At 44.5% G+C, this 23,165-nt stretch overlaps 1 protein-coding gene and 1 long non-coding RNA gene across 2 annotated transcripts in view; both read right to left on the bottom strand.

Moving 5' to 3' along the window:
• NEDD9 (neural precursor cell expressed, developmentally down-regulated 9) overlaps positions 1-23,165 on the bottom strand; it is a 186,311-nt gene that overhangs the window by 112,326 nt on the left and 50,820 nt on the right. The window contains exon 2 of the mRNA XM_045497402.1: positions 7,205-7,390. Within this exon, the coding sequence (XP_045353358.1) occupies positions 7,205-7,216 (12 nt within the window). The 5' untranslated portion in view covers positions 7,217-7,390. The remainder of the gene's footprint in view (positions 1-7,204; positions 7,391-23,165) is intronic.
• LOC123608039 lies at positions 608-2,936 on the bottom strand. The gene is made up of 2 exons (XR_006717060.1): positions 2,236-2,936; positions 608-1,995 (listed from the first exon to the last, which is right to left on the bottom strand). It is a non-coding gene; the product is annotated as an uncharacterized LOC123608039 (long non-coding RNA).

Here is a 23,165-nt window from a genome sequence, read left to right as displayed (position 1 = left end):
GCTCATTGTAATACTAACCTGACTAATGTGTTCTTCCAGCCCTAAACTTCTGTGTAGCTGAAGAATGGCAGAGTACAGGGCTGAGTCAGAAAGAGATGTGAATACAAGAAAGAAGCACTAGATGTAAACCTACTACTTAATTGGATGTTGTACTCAAAGATGCTTCTCTAAGTGAGCCAGGGAAAGAGCAAAGGACTCTAGGTAATATTTAAAGGTTAGGGGATGCATGGTTCCTCTAGTGTAACGAGGACTCAGTGTGTGTTACAAGGCCCTAGTCAAACCCAGAGGAATATTTTTTAAAAGAAAATAAAGGCAAGTTGTAGGGAACCCTCCTTCATTGATAAGAACTCAGAGTAGGTCTAAGGATAGAAGAAGCTCACCAACTCCCGGACTTGTGGTGTTAGTATGGAGACAATGAGCACAGAGCCATCTTGGACTTCTCGCTGATCGTAATGCTTCTGTTGTGCTACTTCTAGAATTTTTGTTGTTGCCATAGGGAAAGGGACCACTTCTGGGTGGCTGCTGATCATTTGGGAAAAACAGACCGTTTCTCTCATGTTCTCAGTTCAATCCATTTTCAGAATGGATTCCCACAGATAACGTTTTCGTCTTGACTTATTTTTACTGAGTGAAAGTACCATTTTCGAGAAACCCCCAAAGCTTCATATTTTAGAACAAATGAGGCCTCATTCTGTGGGAAAAGAAAGCCACAGAAGACACTGGGAAACCACATGGCCCCATGTTAAATCAGGGGAAGTCTGGTAGGGATGTGAAAGCCCGTCTGTGCTCAGGGGTCACTTTCTGTGTTCCAGCTCCTGTTTACTTTCTGGACCCCGGTCAGGTGTCTTTTTGACAGTATAATTTCTGCAGCACAGATGGGCTTTGTGATCCCTAATCAAACACAGAAAGCCTTTAACAATCCCATCCAGAGGAACTCCATTTACCTTGATTTAGATGAGAAAGTTAAATCTCTGTCCAGACGGAGCTTCTTTGCAGGACACGCAGCTCTTACACCTGCAACTCTGAATATGCTTCCCATTTTCCAGACAAGCTCAGGGGATCTGCATCCCCCAGTAAAATTCCTGTCTGCACTAAATTGCCTTGTAGTAGTGATTTATACCTCAATAAAACTACATCTTGAAAAGGAGAATTGGTTTGATTCTATAGCTGACATAATTTATGCATGTTTTAGCTTTGGAATGCACAGTATTTATACAAGGGGAGAAGTCTTTGTGATGAGATGTGTACATCTACATCCACAGAACTAAATGACAATGAAGACAGCGGAAATGTCCCCAGGCATCTAAGCACTGAACTCCCATTCTTACTGACACAACACCCACAGCCTCAAGCAGGGGGCCTCAAGATTTTCCAGGTATCAGAAACCCCCATGGGACTTGCTAAAATTACACATGCCTGGTCTTCACCTTAGACCTCCTGATTTAGATTCACTGTGAATGGGATCCAGGAATCTGTTTTGACAATCTTCACCGGTGATTCTGATCACACCAGAATTTGAGAAACATCATTTCTCAGCCTTTTGGCTAAGATCAAGTGCAGCATTTGAGAAACATTTTCCCTCATGTTAGGAGATCAAATGTCTATTTCTGGTTTGAAATTGGTTACCACCGATTAATTATTTGCTTAAAGAAAGGGAAGGAAACGTATGCTTTCGGAATGCCTTCTTTGTCAAGCATGTGCCCGACACCCTGAAGTGTATTTTTTTCTTTGAATCTTTCCAACAGTCTAACAAAGTTGGCTTACTTATCCTCATTTTGCAGAAGAGACATTGGAGATTTGGAGAGGGTAAAGAGTATTAGTGGGGAAGAGAGTTGAACCCAGATCTCTTTGTCTCCAAATAGCATACTCTTCTCATGAGGCCATACACCCTGACTATTCTGCTGGGCATTTTTGATGCACCCGGAATTGGGCCAAGTGTTTTAGGGTTCATAATAGGTCACCATTTAAACTACTGAGAGGTATTACGAGAAATTTCTTTTTTTTTTTTTTTTTTTTTTAATTTTTTTTTTCAACGTTTATTTATTTTTGGGACAGAGAGAGACAGAGCATGAACGGGGGAGGGGCAGAGAGAGAGGGAGACACAGAATCGGAAACAGGCTCCAGGCTCTGAGCCATCAGCCCAGAGCCCGACGCGGGGCTCGAACTCACGGACCGCGAGATCGCGACCTGGCTGAAGTCGGACGCTTAACCGACTGCGCCACCCAGGCGCCCCACGAGAAATTTCTTAAGAAGATGATGGTAAATCTTTTCATTCACGTGGGGAACCTCTGCTTCCTTATACTGTAGACACCCAGTGCACTGACCAGAGACTCCACTTGACTGAGCAATCCTCTCTCAGCTCCCAAAGACTGGGTGATTGGCAACTCCCAACTGAGTCTGCCTGAGACTGTCCTCAGCTGAAGAGAGCCTGTTCATGAATATCATGCCTCTTTCCTGGGGGCAGCCCACACCCCATGACTAGTCTTTGCAGGAGTAAAATGGCCTAGTGCCCTTGCTTCAATTCCAAACAACTCTCCACGTGCCTGGAGAGTTCTGTGGTCATCCTGGGCCTTGACCATGACTTCACTGCAGTCCCCTTATGCCTAATTCTGCTGCCTTCATTGCTTGTAGGTTTTCCTGAGAGCATCTACCATAAACCCCTGCAGGCCAATCTCCATCTCTTCAGAGTCTGCTTCCCTTAGGAACGTGACCTGTGATGTTGTTAGATCTAATTTTCCTTGTGGATAAATTATGGTTATGTTCAGGCAGTGTAATGGGCTTAATTGTGTCCCCCTCCAAATTTATACGTTCAAGTTCTAGCCCACAGTATCTCAGAATGTGACTATATTTGGTCTTTTAAGACGTGGTTTGGATATAGGGCCTTTAAAAGAGCATTTAAGGGGCGCCTGGGTGGCGCAGTCGGTTAAGTGTCCGACTTCAGCCAGGTCACGATCTCGCGGTCCGTGAGTTCGAGCCCCGCGTCAGGCTCTGGGCTGATGGCTCAGAGCCTGGAGCCTGTTTCCGATTCTGTGTCTCCCTCTCTCTCTGCCCCTCCCCCGTTCATGCTCTGTCTCTCTCTGTCCCAAAAATAAATAAAAACGTTGGAAAAAAAAATTAAAAGAGCATTTAAGGTAAAATGTGGGTGGGCCCCAATCCAATATGGCTGGTGTCCTTATAACAAGAAGAGATTAGGATGCAGACTCACATGGAGGGAAGACTGTGTGAGGACATAGGGAGAACTTGACCATCGACCATCTGTAAACCAAGAAGAGAAGCCTCAGGAAACCCAGACCTACTGACACCTTGATCTTGGATTTCCAGCCTCCAGAACCATGAGAAAATAAATTTCTGTTGTTTAAGTCATCAGTCTACAGTACTTGTTATGGCTAGCCGAGCAGACTAATAAAGGCAGATTTAGAGGTACTTCTTCATTTCAATCTCTATTCTTTCATCTTCACTCTCAAGGAACAACCTTGAAAATCTGAACAAGTTAAGCTGTCCTTTAAGTGTTGGGACATAAGATATTCATTCTCAGTACATAAAGTTTTCATATTCCTTAAAATATGTTAGAATAATCAAAATACTATTTTTAAGGGCTGAAAAAAGAGTATGTGAATTACTCCACTTCATTGCATCTCCCTTTTTGGGACTTTACAAACCTAGGGCAGGTGTAAATGCAGTTTGATGACTATTTTAGACCTGGGGTGAACGTGTATTTAATCGGAAAAAAAGGACAACATTTTCAAGTTCTGTCAATCGATACATTTTGACCATCCGTGAAGCAATAGTCCACCTGGATTTTTCTTCTTTAGATAAACCACAACAGACCACATCCAACTGCCAACTTCCTGCCCTAGTATAACGGGGAAGACTGAGGAATGTCAAAAGAAGACGTTTGCAGTTTAAAAGGTTTTTACTGCCAGTGTTCTTGTTTTTCTGAGCCAGCTTCTCTATCATCCCCAGTGGTGCACTGGGAAATATTAACCTACCAGTTCTCTGACAGTGAAACAAAACAAAATACCCTGAGTTATAGTCTGCCAGTTTCTGTGGTGTAAATACCCCCACTATGGCAACTGTTGAGTTACCTACATGAACTCACTGGGACGCATGGACACAGTGGGCTCCAGGAAGCTGGAACCAGCTGCCTCCAGCACACCACTGATTCATGTAGAGACACAAAGGAAGACTGCCCACTGCCCAGCCTCTCTGCAGCTCTCAGATGGCCCCCCAGGTGTGAGCACGGGCTCTCCACCTTCCCTCCACATTGGTATTTGCAGTCACCTCAGGGCTTGCTTTCGCTTGCTGAGCTTTTTGGTAAAGGGCTTGCTTTTAAGAGTATTTATAAGGTTAGCACAGGTTTCCGAAGGATGTTTCTGGCCATGACCTCACAGTGTCCTCATTGTGGCTCCCCAAACCAGAAAATCACAGCAGAGGGGGTTCAAAAGAGCAACCAAATCTAGTCTGACCCAGATTCCTAGAGGCTCAATCTCTCAAGGCCTTTTTTACACTCTGCTTCCCCCATCTTCTGCCTTTAGTGATTTCTTTGAGCTGTGTAGACTTTACTTCCTATGTGCCGTAGAACTCGGAGTTTCACTGGAAGTCTCTATTGAGGATTTAGTATGTGCCAAACACATTTGTAAACAATTTGCATGCTTACTCATCACAACAACCCCTCCCAAAAGGTGCTATTTTCACCCATTTTATAGATGAAGAAACTGACGCACAGAGAGGTTTAATAGTTTGTTAATAGTTTGTCCTACTCCTTATTCGTGACAAGGCTGGGATTCAAATCAGGCGGTATTGCTTCAGATCTGGATCTTTAGCCAGCACCCTGTCCCCCAAAGACCAGTAGGGATATATTTTTAGAAAGCATTGACGACAAGGAATCAATGCTCTTTTTTGCTATTAGGTGATACTAATAATTGCCAAATATTTCCATTCTACCTAGTCTAGTGTGAAGTTACATGTAAGTGTGTATGCGTGTATGTGTACATGTGTGTAATATTGAAATACAGTTCAATCATAAAAAAAAAAAAACAACCCACCCAGAAGTGATGGAATTAAGGATCCAAAAGGACCTTGGACTTTGAACAGATAGTTCTAAAGCAAATTAAAGACTTCAGGTGGTTGAATTATCTGGTTTTCAGATCTAGAATACCAAAAGTTGAGAATCAACATGTATTTGAAATACCACAGTGCTAATGTTCATTGCAGGGACTCAAAAGGAATGAAATACTGGCTTGCTTTAGAGAATTGCTAAGTTTTTTTTTTTTTTTTTTCATCTCAATTGAGTGAAACTGAGTAGGTCTAAAAAAATGAGGAGAAACTAGTTTTATTTCACTCTTCATTAAGAAATTATTTTTTTTTATTTAAAAAAATTTTTTTTAAGTTTATTTATTTTGAGAGACAGAGAGAGCAGACAAGGGGCAGAAAGAGAATCCCAGGCAGGCTCCATGCTGTCAGCACAGAGCCCGATACGGGGCTCAAACTCACGAACCGTGAAATCATGACCTGAACTGAAACAAAGAGTTGGACACTTAACCAACTGAGCCACCCAGGCACCCCAAGAAATTAATATTCATGCCTGTGACTTGAGGAATCACAAATAAGTGTAATTTGCTCCAGTTCGAATTCATACAGTAGTCTTCTCTTTATCCATAAAGAATACATGCCAAGACCCCCGGTGGATGCCGGAAAACACAGATAGCACTGAACCCAATATACACTATGCTTTTTCCCATACGTACAGGCCTATGATAAAGTTTAATATCTAAATTACGTACAACAAGAGATTCACAGCAGCAGTAGTAACACAGAACAATTATAATGATATACTGTAATAAAAATTATGTGAATGTGGTCCCTGTCTCTTACTGTCCCTTACTCACTCTTCTTATGATGATGTGAGATGATCAAATGCCTAAGTGAGATGCGGCGAGGTGAATGACGTAGGCATTGTGACAGGGGTAACTACTGACTTTCTGATGACACTCAGAAGGAGGGTCATCTGCTTCGAGAATGCATCATCTGCACTTGACCGTGGGTAGCTGAAATTATGCAGAGCCAAACCCCGGGTAAGGGGGGGACTACTGTAATTCAGTTTGGTTGACGCTTTTGAAATGTCCAATTCTGTGACAGAATTCTGTATCATAGGATCTTAGGACTAGAGGGACTTTTAAGAGATCGCTATTTTAAAAGCAATTACAGTGATATGGCCATTTGGTTTTTAAAGACTCCCCTGCAAATCCTTTTATTTCTCATCAAAATATTTTAAAGACACGTTTGTCATTTTACTTGACTCCTAGCCTTTCTCCTGCAAACGAAATACGGCACTTTTTGGATTGACATGACTGCCCAGTTGCCTTCTATTTTGTCCTGATGGTCAGTTCTCCATGTGATACGGACAGCAGATTGTGGATCCCAGCACATCAGGGAATTAACCTTTCTTCCTCTGAGCACACATTGCTTCATGTGCGTTTTCTCATTTAATCCTTAGGACAACCTTCCTATGTCCATTTTATAAATTCAGAGACAAAGATTAAAAAGAGTCAGGCAACTTGCTCCCGGTCACTCTACTGCTCAGCATAAGAGTGACATAAGTCCAGCTCTGCCTGACCCCAGGGCCACTGCATCATGCCATGCTGCCTGCTTCCAAGTCAATGAACAGATGTGCATCACACATCACTTCTTCGACTTAATTTCCCTAAAACTTTTAGGAAGCCTTGGTTAGATGGGTGAATCAACTATTTTAACCCTAACCTCCACCCCAGGCTGAATTTGTGGAATGACTGTATGGAAAGGGGATGGTTTAGCACTGATGGGCAGAGAGAGAATGGAGGCACCAGAGACCTGGCTAATCTAACCTAGGTGATCAACTTCTGAGTTGTCAGTGAGTGTAACTTTCAGACTTGCTTGGGAACTGGTTATACTAAGGGGGAATATTCTGCCTTTATTCCAGAAGACTGCCTCCCTCGAGATTTCTGAGTGGAAGAAGATTTCCTGTGGGCAAAAGATCCGTCTCAAAAGATTCACCTAACAGAGCAAAATCCGGTGACCTGAAATTAGCCCTTTAATTCCAAACATAAATTACAATCCTGAGTGAGGATGGAACACCATTTGGATTATTTTTCCACAGGAATGAGTCTGAGTTGAACTGGACAAAAAGGAAGTGCATGAAATGTACGTTGTTTCCAACACTACTCACCCTTGCCCACATTTTCGCAGGTGCTTCTCTCCGTGAAGCCAAGGAATGTTGGAGTTCCGGATCTTGAAAAGGACAATTCCTGTTTTAGTCTCCTGACCAGCTTCTTTCTTTTCATAACTCTGTTTAAAGAATACACGATATTCTCATGCCAGTGTGTGACATTACGGAATTCACAGCTTCTTGAATCTGAAAAGAAGTTAAAAATGCGAAAATGGGTAAACGTTGGCAGAGGCTGAGACACTTTTTATCACTTAAGGATTGCATCATAGCAGTTGGAAAAGCCAAATCCATACTCCCATGAATGAAATCCATCATTCATTCATTCATTCAATCACGCAACCAAGGAAAACATTTATGGGACCCTCACTACGTATTGGCTGGAACTGCAAAGAGGCATAAAATATGATCCTGTCCTCAATGACCCCACAGTCTAGTAGGACAAACCAAAAATATATAGTTCTATAAAATGCTACAGTTACTTTGATAGAATATGAAGTGGACCTGGTGAGGGCATAAAGGAGGGTGAAGGGAAACTTAGGGTGGAGTCTTGAGTGATGGGTAGATATTTGCCAGGTGTTTCATATTGGGACAGAATGGTAAGAGTGAGCCTTCATTGTCCGTTGTCTACAGTTTTAGTCCTGACATTGACTGACATTGACTTCACTTGTTCTTCCACCCCCCCACCCCCACCCACTGCTTCATTATCCCTCTTTATGTTGTTGCTTTTATCATATTGAAGCCACCACATGTCCCTGACTCTACCTCTCATCAACAGCTCAAGAAGGTCACTGCAGCCATATGCTTTTCTTGTTTCCCTAAAATGAGGAAAACTGGCGCTTTGGCAATGTGGCTTTTAAACAGCTTAGATGCAAAGCCCAGAATTTTGTTTTTTTGGGGAAAAAAGTTGACTGGGCTTTTGGTTGGTTAGTAGAGGCCAGATTTTCACTTCCCTTTCATCATCTCACTGCTATAAAGTTCAGTTTGGGGATGGTGTGTGTGTGTGTGTGTGTGTGTGTGTGTGTGTGTGTGTGAATGTGTGTGTATCCATATGGACCATAGTTGAAATATATATTCTTAGAAAAGTCCTGATATTTAAACCACATGGGCTACACAGAAATCTCTTTGAGAACCGGGAATCTGAATCTTTGTGAAAGGAAAGTGTTTTTCCTATCAAGGATGAAAAATCAAAACCAAATGGGTGTTTTGAAGTGTGGAGCAGAAAAATAAGGACAGTGTCTGGCACATAGTAGAAGCTTAGCAAACTAATGAATTTATCCAGCTGCCCTTATGGGGAAAGGAAGGCTTCTTAGAACTGCTTTCCAAACAGAGGATAATTGGGAGTTGGTCTCTTTTCACTTCTGCTAGGATGGGAATAGCTTCCTGTAATTTCGGTTTGATAAACACAGTATTTAAAATCTTGGTTAAGATGGGGAAAAGAGAATTTTCCTCTGAGGCGCTCTGCAGTGGCTAGGCAAGAGGACATGGCCCCATGACTCATGTGCACTGCCCGAGCCCATCCATGGTCACCGAAGTATCTGGGCCCCAGATGGTGAAGAAAACCAGCAGTGAGAGTTACTATGTTTCCAGAATTGTCTCCATTTCTCCCTGAGGTATTCCTGCCTTGAGGCATTTTAACTGTACAAGGTGTCTGAGCTTAAAGGCACGCATTCAGAGCTGATACAGAGGGATCTCATAAATGACAGTACCAGAAGCAATAGGTGAATAGATAGATAGACAGATAGATAGATGATAGACAGACAGATAGATAGATGATAGATAGATATATAGACAGATAGGTGATAGATAGATAGATAATAGATAGATAGATAGATAGATAGTAGACAGACAGATAGATTTCATTAATTCTTTATTGTGAAATATAACACACATACAGAAAACTATATAAAACAAACGTAGAGCTTAATAAATTGTCATAAATTGCCTTCCAGGTTAAGGCACAGCATACTGCCAGGACCCCAGAAATTTTTCAGGTCCTCTTCCCAATACAACCCCTTTCTTTAGAGGCAATACTACCCTAAACCCCATCCCGTGGACCTTATGTTGAGCCTTGTGCTTTTAGGCTTCTAGATTTCCTCCAGAAATATTGCTTTCCAAGGAGAGAGGAATCTTTGAGGTCAAGAGGCCGTGTCCACCTGGAACCTATGTCTCCCTTTCTAGACCATTCACCAAGCACTGGGACATTGGGATTCCCTGTCCAAATGATTCTGAGTCCACTTTCTGGTCTCTTCCTCAGGCCCATCTTCCCAAGAGGTGGCCTAGGGGCAAATATGTGCGGGAGGCTGCAGATGAACATACATGGACACAGGGGCCCTTCAGGTATGGGATGGGGCAGACATGGAAGAAGACGGACGGCCTGGGAGTCCGAGGGCCACCTCTTCTTGTGCCACACGTTCCAGTGGCAAGCTCTAAGCAGCCCAAGAATCCTAGGGTCCAGCCTGGTCTTCCAGATTGCCATGAAGATGTTATTTGTCGAGGTGGAGGATAAAGCAGCTTTTATTTCATATAGTGTTAGTTTAACTGACTTTAAAATATTTAGGCCTAGGACGATGATCTGCAGTTCTCTATTTAAGCCCCACAAATGTTAGAGGTGATCCTGCTTAAAGGTAACTATCCTGACTTTCATGGTAATCCCCTCCTTGCCTTTCTTTAGACTTTACCCCTTAAATTGGCATTCCTATACACGAGTCTCTTTTGCCTATATTTGAGCTCTGAAAAAATAGATCATACAGTATGTATTCTTTTATGTTAACTGCATCCGCTCAGCATTATGTTCACGGCATTCGTCCATGTTGTTGCCAACAGCTGTAGTTTGTAATTTTTATTGCCATATAGTATTCCAGTGTATAGATACCTATCCATTTTAATGTGGAGGGACAATTGAGTCATCTCCAGTATGAGGCCATTGTGGATAATACTGCTATGTAGACCTTTATCTATTTCTGTTGTCCATATACCTAAGAATGGAATTTTCTGGATGATAGATAGGCATTTATTTTATTTACTGGAAAATAGAAGTGGTTGTACTAATTTATATTCTCACCAGTGGGGTGTGAGGGACCCCACTGCTCCTGACAATGTTTGGCATTTCTTTTTATTTTTAACCTTTCCGTACTAGGAATATTTCAGTGTCCTACTCAAAAGTTTCTTTTTCTTTTTCTCCCCAGTGATTTGTTTCTGAAAATACTGAAGTGATTCTAGGAGCTTAGGGTTTCAAATTGAATGCTAATAACATCAGTAGAGGTATATAATAATACCAATGATATGTGTAGTAATAACCACAGTTTTTATTTGAACTATGGCAGCTAAGAGAAGATCTGTGCCCTTGGAAGGTTCACAGCAATGAAATCCAAACCAATAGGGATGACCCACTTTAAAATAGCACTGATTAGCAGACTGACCCAGGGGCTGAACCAATACACTAGATATGCCGTTGGTATTGACCTCTTCCTTCCATAGAGGCACACATGTCCCCAGAGCATGCTCTGACAGTTGTGGCAGCACTGGGCACAAATGACCCAGCTGGGGCCAGTTAGGACCACCCTAGAGGAGGAAGTTTAGCTGGGGGAGCCCATCAGCTTGTGGCTCGTTAGCATGTCACATCTGGCAACATCTGTTCCTCCAGGAGGCAGCAATAACCATGTGCTCTGGTCAACAGAAAGCAAGGGACATACACCAGCCTCTTGTGCAGAAATGAGCAGAGCCTCCTCACTGCACACTTTCTTCTTCACCTACTCGCGTCCCTGAGCTTTCTCAAGTCACCTTCCCCTTGCTCATATCCTCAACCTCCTTGCCCCTTTGTCCTTGTAATGCACCCTCCTGGACAAAGCCCAGCTCTGGATGTACTCAACTGTTTACTTTCTCTACATCAATCGCCCAGCTGTTGAGCATTGCTGAAAAAAACCACACACCCTGCAGATGGTGCCACTATAAACTTTGGTCACCCATACCATCTGGGCCCTTGTTACCGTCAGGCAGCCCCTTTCTGTTCCCCCTGGTTTGCTCACCCTCTCATTTCCCCACCTTTCTATTCTAGTAATAGATCCCTTCCTGTAATGATGCAGTGGGTGCATACTCTAGACACAGCTGGCTCTGGTCCATTATGCACAGGACTATTTCAAACTTTTCTCCACTCTCCTCAAGTCCCCGGTTTCAGTGCCAGTCCCTCTGCTGAACCCTCGTTCCTACTGAGCTGTAGTTCCCACCTCCATTGTCCGCCCCAGCCGGCAGTGTCTTCTCCTGCTTCATGAAGAAAGCTAGAACCACCTCAGGTGAACTCCCTCAACTTCTCTCCTCCTCATCTGCTGATTCATTTTGTATCCAGACTCATCCCTTTCTCCCGCCCGCCTCCTTGTGACAATAAAGGAAGTGTCTCTCCTCTTGTGCCAAAACGTATCTCTCCATCTGGCCTCAATGCCCACCCAGGGACATATCTCTATGTGCCTGACATATCTCTTTCCTGACTTCTTCCCAGTAGTTGTCAAATATGCTCACGTCTTTCCCTTAAGGACCAGGTATCAGAGACTTCCTTGTTTGGCCAAGAACATCCAAACAGGGCAAGAAGCAATGCTACGGATTGGATTGTGTCCCCCTCCCCTACCTTCCAAATTCATATGTGGAGGAACTAGTTCCCAGTATTTCAGAATGTGACTTTATTTGGAAATGGGGTCATTGAAGATGCAATCAGTTAAAATGAAGCCATGCTCTTTCTGGATCTCACTTTCCTCATCCGGGACAAGAGGAGTTGGTAGATTGTCATTTCTGTGGTGTGCAGAGATTGTCATTCTGTGGTGTGCTCCCAAAATCTGTGGGAGCAGAGGTGGCACATGAGAGGGGGAGATCAGAAGCAAGGGTCCTGAGCTCTGCACTTCTCCTTTGGCCACAGCCATTCCAGTTTTAACTGGTTTCAATTTGGGGCTCTTGGTGATATTTGGCTTAAAAAAAACCACTTTGCTGTTTAAAAAATGAAATACAAAATTTAAATCTGCTGGCTCAGGTGATATCTCAGATCCTTTCTCACCACAATAGACTATGATTATAAGATTTTGCAAGTCGTAGCTTATGGGTTCGACGAACGTATTGCACAGATTTTTGTCAAAAAGGCCTGATTTAATGAAATCTATCTCTTGTCAGTAAAAGAGACTTGATAAAAGACTTACTAATGCAATTTAATTTCTAAACCTTTTAAAGAGTTTCATCTAAAACTTTACACATTAGAAAAGCGATCTTGGGCCACCTGGGGGGCTTAGTAGGTTGAGTGTCTGACTTCGGCTCAGGTCATGATCTCACAGTCCATGAGTTTGAGCCCATATCAGGCTCTGCACTGTCAGCGTGGAGCCTACTTGGAATTCTCCTTCTCTCCCTCTCTTTCTGCCCTTCCCTCCATTCTCTCTCTCTCTCTCTCAAAAAAAAAAAAAATAGAAAAGCAATCTTATTTTGAGCACCGTGTGTTGGAATTTGGGGGTTAAAAATATGCCCACTGTCCACCTGGGACTGAGCCCTGTGTGCAAACAAGAGCCTGTGCACGAACAGGATGTGCAGCTAATGAGTTCTTGAGGGTAATAACTGTGGCTGCCCCATCTTTGTTTCCCCAGGACCTAGTTCGATATCTGGTGCACAGTAGGTGCTCAGTAAGTATTTGTTGACTGAGGCCATATCCTGAAGTAAACTCCCTGAAGCTCTGTGAGAAGTCTTGGTGATAAAAAACAACAACAACAACAAAAAACAGAACTTCTTTCTAAAGGAAGGAGGGGGTGAGGTGGAATCCACCAAGAGATTAAGAGGGGGCAGTGCTCTTGACCTAGGCCTGGGTAAAATGGCAGGGTTTCTGCTTGTAGGACAGTTACCTGCGGGATGGGGTAAGCACAGTGGAGGAAGGCAGTCCTGTGACTTCCTCAGACCAGTCTGTCTTAAGTTCCTCGTTTCCTGGCCAATAGTTTCATTTCCTATATGGAAGCCAGTGGACCCCCGAGTCTACATTTTTCTTATTTATCCTTGGATGTTTCTCTATGTGGTATCTGAACCTTATATTGAAGGACCTGAAATGGAATCCTTGAGGGGAAAGGACCTGGGGAGCTACTAGCATAAACCAGGTTCTCCAACCTTCTCTATCTCCCATGCCGCCATATACAGCTGGCATGTTGGTGGTAGGGAGTGCCTTGGAAGTCAGGAGACCTGGGCCCTAGTCCCCATTGTGTGTGACTTCGGGCAACTCAGCCATTTCTCTGCCTGTTTCCTCATGTGCAAGATGAAAAGCCAGAAAAGCGTGTGTCCTCAATTCCATTTGTCATAGAGGTTATCACCTGGACATGTAATTGGTCGGACACCAGGAAAGGCGTTATTGACCATAAACAGTATCTTTCTCTCTCCGTCTCTATGTCTCAGTCTATCTCTGACCCTGTCACCCTTGGTGATGTTTCTACTTTGCTGTGCCTTTTAGATAAGGCCTTGGAGGTGCCAGTGAAATTGCAGCACTATGTAATTAAAAGGCACAGAAGCTAAGCATTTATCAGTTGTGAACATCAAAGATGTTATGCCTTCACCACCTGGGGAGTATCCTGAGGTCAGGCTTGAGGGCAAACGTGTCAGAAAGACCCTCATCAGGAGACTGGGCAATGCTCCCCCAGAGGAGGAGACCTGGAGAAAGAGGAACAGAGCAGGGGCTAAAACCAGCCGGGTGCCCCTTCCATTTCAGCGTAAACGCGATTCTGGAACTGGGACGATGCACTCAGTGGAGCACACTGGCTTTCCACTGTCTGGCTGCTGACAGCACCTGAAATAGAGGCCTCTGGAAACTAAGCACTTACTAAGTTGTCTTCCTTGGGAGTTTTATGTCCCTGGGCTGTGGAACCTTTCTGAGATGTTGCTTGCCAGCTGATGGAGGCCTTCTACCATATTGGGATTCACATAGTTTATTTGGGTAGGTAACTAAGACAGAAAGAGTTAATTAAAACCCTTCATAAAACAGTCCATCAGCCACCTGCTTGCAGAGAAAAAGTCAGATTCTTTGCTCTGCTTTGGCAGAAAGATTGTGTGCCTCAGCTTGCCCTTGGGCCTCATTCAGGATTCTAACCAGGTTACCTAAGAAACTTCTTTTTAGTTACGGTATATATTTTTTTCCATTTGTGTCAAAACAGTAAATAAATACCAGTGATCTCGTCAGGCCATGCCAAAGAGGAATTTGTCGGGGATTTAATACCCCAATGCATCGGACACACTGGAATTTGGCTAAACATTCAAACTGGGTGGTTTGGCCCAGTTGCAGCCATTTAAATGTTGGGGTATAGCCTTTCAAGTGACCTCGGTTCTTTCAGAATGATCCCTGCAAGGGACTGGCTTTTAAGTGAGTTGGAAATTCCCAGGTGTGTTCTCGAGATCTATGAAACAAGCCTTCCCTTTGTTGCAAATGGGTAAGACTCAGTAAACAGTGGGACGAACAGGGCTGTGGGTTCATCCAAGGGCACATCCACATGTGCACCCTGGGGGCATAGCAATGAAGTAACACGTGTTTTAAGATTTTTTACAAACATCAAGATACTCCAAACTGCGGCCAAAACCCTGACCAAGAAAGAGGGCATGGCAATGATCGTGAAATAAACGAGGGTGGAAGTCGGAGTTATGAGGTCCTTTAAACCCTTCTGCGCTTAGGTAATGTCTTGCTGAGCTCACGGCCCTGATTCTTCTCCTGGTCTCTGCCAGCAAATTTTCAGGAATCTCTTAGCAGAAGAGAGGACATTGCTGCACCTTCCACTCCTGTGGAGTTCTTGGATGCTGTTTACAGGGACTTTCAACTGCCTTCTTTCCCCATCTGGTATTAATTTTTATTTCTTTTTCTTTACTAGGCTCTGACTCATCTCCACCCAAACTTTCAGGTTTCCTGAAGGCTTGGTTCCCCAGACGTTGGCGCCCCACCCAGGTAACGCAACTGGCCACGAAGAGAGAACAGTGTCTCTCCCCAGTCTCGGAGAACGGGACCGTGATTTATTCAGTCATCCAAGTCAGAAGCAGAGAGGTTTTCGTCAGTGCTTTCTTTATGGTCACTGCCCACATCGCCTCAGCAATGGGGTCTTGCCCTTTCTATCTCCTTAAGGTCTCCTTCTCCCTGCCCCCCGCTCCCCAACCTGCCATGCCAGCTCCCACTGTCTTAACTCTTGCTGCTGAACCACTGAAATTTTCTTGCCACTTTACCCTCAAGGCAAAGGGGAAGACTTTGAAAGCTTTTAACTGGGAAGTAATGCGATCACTTTTCTTTGTCATAAAAATCACACTGAATCCAGTGGATGAATTGGAAAGGCGGCTGGTGTGGAGGTGGCGAGAAATCCATCACAGAGCTTTGCTAAAATCCAGATGCAAAACCAGAGGGTCCCCATTAAGCTCAAGACAGAAACAATGACGAGCAAGTAGCTATTTAGGCAGTCGGGGGATAAAGTGTAATATCCGATTGGAATTCGAAGGTGAGGTTGGAGGGAGTGTTTGTAATAATTGTCTCCCAGATAGAAGTGGAGGAGATTGGGTGGATGATAGCATCATCCTGAGAAAGAAAATTCAGAATTAAGTCGGGGAGCAAATGATGAACTTAACAAGACATGTTAGGTTCCAGGGTCATGTGGGGAAGGTCATGTGGGGAGAAAACCCATAAGCAGTTATATATACAGCTGACTTTTGAACGGACTGCAGACCTTTGGATTTGTTCATCTTCATATTTATATGATTCACTTCCTTACACTAAATCATAATATCTATAGCTATATATCCATGCTACTACTGCTGTGTCTGTGGAGGACCCTGACTAATATAGCACAGAGTGGAGAAGAAAAGAAAAGGAACAAAATAGGAAATAAGGCAAGAAGGGAGAGTGAAAGGCAAGTGTTGGATGAATGAGGTCCACGGGAGCCTACGTGCTCTGAAAATGCAGGGAGAGGGCGGGTGACTGTCTAGTTGTCTGTAATATCTGATGGCATCGGTGACTCATGAATGTTATGTAACCAGAATTAGCCTTCAGACTTTGCTGCCTTGGAGGTTATGTCTCATAAATGCGGGACTGCCTAGCTTGGCTTGTTTTCATGTTACTAAGGAGCCGTTGCTAGCATAAGTTCATACTCAGAAAATGGAACCCTCAATAAGATTACTCAGAGTCTTGGCTGCCTTCTCCCTGGTCATTTTATCTTTAGGTTGAAAAAAGAAACAGCTCACTTTCCTAAAGTGACATTACACATCACTTTGAAATATGCCCTATAGGCGAGCCCTGAAATCTGTTGGGTTCTTTTTTTTTTTTTTTCCGATACTCATGAAAGAGACACTTTTGTTTTAAAAAATGTAAAAAACGTTTTCTGTTTGCTTTACTCTACAGATCTTCTTTGATACGCCAGTTTTTAGGAAACTACCTGCTGAAGAGAACCTGAGGCAGAGGTGAAGATTTGCCCAGCTCACCCCGTTTTATTTCTAACACAGCGATGGGATAACCTCAGAAGCCAGGGAGGTGATCTCAATGAGAGGTTTATTGGGCACAGAGAATTTATTTGGTTTCTGCTCTATTTTTATGATCTTTTTTGTTATTAAAGTAACGGTGGTCGGGGCACCTGGGTGGCTCAGTCGGTTGAGTGTCCGACTTGGGCTCAGGTCACGATCTCGAAGTTCGTGGATTTGAGCCCCGCGTCGGGCTCTGTGCTGACAGCTCGGAGCCTGGAGCCTGTTTCGGATTCTGTGTCTCCCTCTCTCTCTGCCCCTTCCCACTCACACTTTGTCTCTTTCTCTCTCTAAAATAAGTGAATATAAAATTTTTTTTTTAAATAATGATGATAAGCCATTTTGTTTTGGGGTTGTTGCACACGCCATTTGAAACATCTCCCCAGCTCAAATAGACGCCCTTGGTTGTCCTGTTCACTCAGAGAGGTCGGTTCCAGATTTCCGTTTGGGCAACATGGTTGCACATTACTGTGACAGCTGCCTGGACCTGGGATGAATGCCTGACCCAAGTTTAGACTCAAAAGTCCTTCATACACAAACACACACACACGCACACGCACTGAGTCACTCACACAGCCCCTCTCCACATGGGAACTTGGGAGCATAACCGCATTTCTGCTTCTGGTACCGTGAGATCTATTCTTGTCCTTACAATGACCACCTCCCTTCCTTCCCCACTATCCTGTGAAATATTATAAGAATGAGACTGGAAATTCCTTCCCTGTGATAAAGTCTACTATTCCTCAATATTCAGCAATGGAGAATAGGCCTAAAATGTTACCGTGTCTGAGGCAGATAGAAAACTATGACTCAAAACTCACACTAAGGTATAGAAACCTCAAATTGTGGGGCTCTTGGGAGGCTCAGTCGGTTAAGTGTCCGACTCTTGATTTGGCTCCTGATCTCATGTCAGAAACTCAAGTCTGCAAGTCTAACCTGCCTCCGCCATTTTTTTCCCCCTTAAACTAGATCTGAACCTTGGGAGATCCTCTGGAGCATTTGCTGAATTCTAATGGGAACTGAGCCCTCCAAATCTTCTTCTTCTTATGGTTTGCTAACATTTTTTTTCCTGGAAACACATCATACTGAGATGTCTTGTAACCCTTGTTTTCCAGACTATTTGAAAGCTAAAGTATGCAGACATCCAACTTCCGAGCTGATCCAGACTTTTCATGATCGAACCAGGGTAGGCAATGATTCCAGGGAAGGCCAAGGATTTAGACCACCTGCATTAGAATCACTGGGAGCACTTGTTTAAAGTCCTGGTTCTTGGCGGGGAGGGGTACCTGGCTGGCTCAGTTGGTTCAGCGGCCCACTCTTGATCTCAACTCAGGTCATACCTCATGGTCCATGAGTTGGAGCCTCCCCTTGGGTTCTGTGCTGACAGCATGGAGCCTCCTTGGGATTCTCTCTCCCCCTCCCCTGCTCACGCAAGCTCTCTTTCTCTCTCTGTCTCGCATATAAATAAACATTAAAATCCTGATTCTTGGGACCTGTCCTAAAACTATCTTCTGAGTCTCTGTGGGAGAAGGCCTGGGAATCTGCATTGTTCATGATCTCCACACCCCTCCCCTGCCCATTCCCGGTGATTCCCATGTGCAGTAAAGTTGAAAAGCATTGGTAGAAGTGAGAAGGTCTTAGATTAGCAGCCAAAAACCTGGAGTTCAAATCCATTTACTACTGGGGTGACTGGGGTGATGTTGGGCAAGTTACTTCGTAACTGCCAGCCTCATTTTCCCATCTGTAAAAATGTAAAAATGGATATGGCATTTTATAGGAGTTATCTATACTTTTTCCTTGAGGATTAAATGAGATAAGACATATGACAAGGCTAGCAAACAGAGGTCTTGCCAGGTATTCGTACACTATGCCCTAAGAGAGAGAGAAAAAAGGGATGGTGAGCTTCCGGTAATCTTTGCAGACCTTGAGATGTATGTTTTGCAGCAGTTTTCAACGGCTCATGTAACTCCTTTTGGATGGACAAGAACGAGAAGACTTATCCATTACGTGGCTTTACTACCAGCTAAGGCCCTATTAGCAGAGCCAAGAGGGGGGTGGATATTGTGCTCTCAGGAAGATGAGACCCAAAGAGACGCTTTCAGAAAAAAAGATGCAACTTAACAGACAAGTGGGATAAGTCAGGAGCACCGGGGTGGCTCCGTCGGTTAAGCGTCTGACTTCTGCTCAGACCATGATCTCATGGTTTGTCGGTTCGAGCCCCACCTTGGGCTCTGTGCTGATAGAGCGGGGAGCCTGCTTCAGATTCTGTATCTCCTTGCCCGCCCCTCCCCTGCTCACACACACACTCTCTCTCTCTCTTTCAAAAGTAAATAAGCATTATAAAAAAACGGTGGAGTAAGTCAGCTAAGAGCACATAGTGAAAGTGATGTCTTTGTAGGTGTGTTCCTCAGCAGGGGCCACATACTCTAAGTCACTGACTCACTGAGGGCGATTATGTGCCCTAGGGGACACGGGGCAATGTCTGGAGACATTTTTGATTGTCACAACTGGGAGACACCACTGGTATCCACTGGGCAGAGGTCAGGTGTGCTGCTAACCGTCTAATGGTGCATAGGACAGTTGCTGACACAGGGGATTATCTGGCTCAAAATGTGAATATTGCCAATGTTTAGAAACCCTGCTGTGAGTTAACACAGATGACTGAGTCATGAATGACAGAAGGAGGCCTGCAGGTGGCTTACACACCGCCCAAGTGACAGTCTCCAGCTGCTGTTATTGCAAAGTCTTATGGATGAACCACGGGACCCAGTGGCCTGCGAACTGACGGGTCACCATGACCGTGTTCCATGTCACACGTTCCACGGGGCCAGTTTCCAGCTCGTTTCCACAATGAAGCCATGGGGACAAGCATTCCTAGAGCTTTGGAGAAGGGGAAGGAACTGCTCTCTGCAGGAGCGAGAGAGTGATTGTCTCATTTTCTACCAGGAGGTTGGAGCGGTGGGAAGGATCTGGGAGGGAGGTTGCCAAACAGGGTTTGCCCCTCGCAGGCCCATGACAAGTACCTTCCACGCTTACAGGGATGCCACTGGGGCGCTCAGCATTCTGGGATGCGATCAGATCCAAATGGCCATTGGTTTATGATAACCTTTGCTGGTATCTTGCCCCTCAGTGTGATCCTTGGCTTGACTTCTCCCAGTGCCTCCAGGTTAGTGACTTGTGTCTTGGCTAACCAGAGCTCCGACTTTGTTCCCTTCACTTGATCCCTTGTCTCTTCTTGTCTCCTCTTTCCTGACATGCCTTGGGCTCTAGGGCTGTAACCTCTGAGAATCAATCTCTTTGGTTGTTCTGGACTCCTCCTGCACTAACTCCCCTGGGTGCAGGCCCAGCCTCCTAGTTTTCTTTCTCTGGGCTCCACCCATGTGCCCTGGGGTCTCTTTAGCATTTTCGTACATGCTGTCTTCCTGCTTGCCGGGTCACCGTCATGGTATGCGTGACCCTTCTCAGAAGGACCCCAGGCTGGGTTTAAAGGCTCTGTTGCCACCATATTAAAATTCTTAATAGTGTTTTTCTTTGAACTTGTATGTTGTAAGTGAACTCTGATGGGACAACAGAGCACGCACAAGAACACGAGAGATGCATACAATATGAGTGTCTGCCTTTTCTCATCACTCCGTGCTTGTAGCGTGTTCTCCGGGAACCGGGATTCCAGTGGACCCACATGTGCGGCCGTTCTTGGCGATTCAAAAGGAACACCACTGGTGGTCTTCCACTGGTTAAGCTGGGAGAGGGCGGGACACTGGCCGCCCCCAGAAGCCACACTTTCCTTCCGAACCAAAACTTGCTTCAAACACAGAAAGAAAGGAATGACATGCTAAGACATACCAATGACCAAAATACCCTTCGTCCATTCGTACTGACGTTACGTCCCTGTACTAGCTAACCCTGAGCTCCTTTCCTTCCTATCCTTCTTTACCTTCTAAGCCAAAGGTGGCGACTGTTAGTACAATGGGCGTGATCAAGAAATGACATAAAAGCAGCTGAGTTAGTTTTGCGCAGCTTTTCCACCCGGACGGTGAGAACAAAATATGCAAATTGGGTAATTTTGGCGATGAGCATATGAGTTAAACGCTCTTGTATTTGCATTTACAACCGGCATCACACAATGTAGAGATGAAAGGTAAAATTCACGCTAATAATTTAAAATTTAAATGTCCCTCTTCTTAGAGCAGCATGAAATAGCAAATTAAAAAAAAAAAAAAAAAAAAACACAAGCTGTGACAAGTGAAAAGAGAGACTGTGGATGAAAGGGAAACGCTTTTATTTCCGTACCACTAATGGCATCTTTTTCTTGCTTTAAAAAAAAATGGGTGCCTACATTTCCATTTTGCACTGAGCTCTGCCTGTGTGCTTTTATTTTCTAAGGCCAGAGCCAGTGTCTCTTCGTGGGGGGACTGTGCTAAGGCTGTAGGAATCCATTGGCCTGTGTGCGCGGACAGCAGGCAGGATGTTCCCTGGGAGCAGTGCTGACCCAATGGCTGAGGGATTCAGAGGTATAAATACGGCAGCTCGGGTGAACCCCTCCAGGACACTGAATCCAGGCTCCCCTGGGGGTTACCAAGCCAGCCGCTCTGTGACTTCCTTTGGTAGCACCCCTTTGCCTGCTCCTTACCTTCATGGTCCCACTGCCTGGCCAGTTTTTCCTGGGAAGATCTCTGAAACGGTCACTTTCATTCAACCGAAAACAGCATCTCTACGTCACCTGAAACCCAGGACCTCTCCAGCTGAAACATTTGAGTACGCTGTGGGCAAGCTCACCTATCCTTCCCAGTTCTATGATTCTCTCTGCCAAGGCCACGGGTTCGGGAAGGTGTCAATGATCACGTGCCTCTGATCAGGTGGTGGGGTAGAAAACAACACTACGGACATGGCCAAAGGAGCCCGCTGTATATGTTGGTTTCTGAGGTTTACACTGAAACGTTTGACACAAAAAAATCTTTCTGTGCCGGTCAGAGGGCATTTGGAAAGCACTTTGGAGAGCTGGCCCATCACAGACTACTCTGCCACCAAGCAATGCTCCGGGCAGATCTGGGCTGAGACCCAGAGGAGAGAAGACTGAATGGCTCGGACCTCAGGGGGATGTGCTCTTCTGACCTAATGATCTTCTCGGTGCCACAACGTCTCCAGCTCATCGTGTTTGCTGGGAGACAGGGGAGCAAAACTTACAAACAACAGGCTTTGTCCTACCTTTTTAAATTAGCCATAATCCACGCTGTGAAAATCAGGCTGAAACTAAAACAAACGTTTACCAGTGGAAAAAAGACAGTCTCTTTAACAAACGGTGCTGGGAAAACTGGACGGTGACGTGCAAAAGAATGAAATTGGACCACTTTCTTGCACCATACACGAAAATAAACTGCACGTGGATTAAAGACCTAAAGGTGAGACCTGACATCACAAAATTCCTAGAAGAAAACAGAGGCAGTAATTTCTTTGACATTAGCCATAGAAACATTTTTTCTAGATATGTCTCCTTGGCAAGGGAAATGAAAGCAAAAGTCAACTATTGGGGCTACATCCAAATAAACAGCTTTTGCACAGTGAAAGAAACCATCAAGCAATCTACAGAATGAACGATATTTGCAGATGATATATCTGATAAGGGGTTATTATCCAAAATACATAAAGGACTTTTACAGCTCCACAACCCCGAAACATGGGGAAAGGACCTGAACAGATGTTTTTCTGAAGAAGACATACACGTGGCCAACGGACACATGCAAAGATGCTCAACGTCACTCATCGCCAGGGAAATGCAAATTCAAGTCACAATGAGATATCACCTCACACCTGTCAGCATGGCTACACTCAACAACACACAAAACAACAGGTGTTGTTGAGGATGTGGAGCAAAAGGAACCCTCGTGCAAACTGGTGCAGCCGCTGCGGAAAAGAGTATGGGGTTTCCTCAAAAAACTAAAAATAGAACTACCATAGCATCCAATAATTCCAGTCTTGGGTATTTACTTAAAGAGAATGAAAGCACTAATTCGCTGATAGATGAATGGATAAAGAAGATGTGGAATCCATCTTGGAAGACATATTCCATACATACGTACAATGGAATATTATTCAGCCCCCCCTCAAAAAAAAAAGAAAGAGGGGCGCCTGGGTGGTGCAGTCGGTTAAGCGTCCGACTTCAGCCAGGTCGCGATCTCGCGGTCCGGTGAGTTCGAGCCCCGCGTCGGGCTCTGGGCTGATGGCTCGGAGCCTGGAGCCTGTTTCCGATTCTGTGTCTCCCTCTCTCTCTGCCCCTCCCCCGTTCATGTTCTGTCTCTCTCTGTCCCAAAAATAAATAAAAAACGTTGAAAAAAAAATTAAAAAAAAAGAAAGAAAGAAAAGAAAAGAAATCTTGCCATTTGCAGTGACCTGGATGGAGCTAGAGAGTATGATGCTAAGCAAAATAAGCCAGTCAGGAAAAAGACAAATACCGTATGATTTCTCTCATATGTGGAATTTA

This window comes from Leopardus geoffroyi, chromosome B2 (genome assembly GCF_018350155.1).
Source record: "Leopardus geoffroyi isolate Oge1 chromosome B2, O.geoffroyi_Oge1_pat1.0, whole genome shotgun sequence".
NCBI classification, from domain to species: Eukaryota; Metazoa; Chordata; class Mammalia; order Carnivora; family Felidae; genus Leopardus; species Leopardus geoffroyi.
The sequence above is the reverse complement of the archived record's forward strand: the minus strand, read 5'-3'. Positions and strand labels throughout refer to the sequence as shown.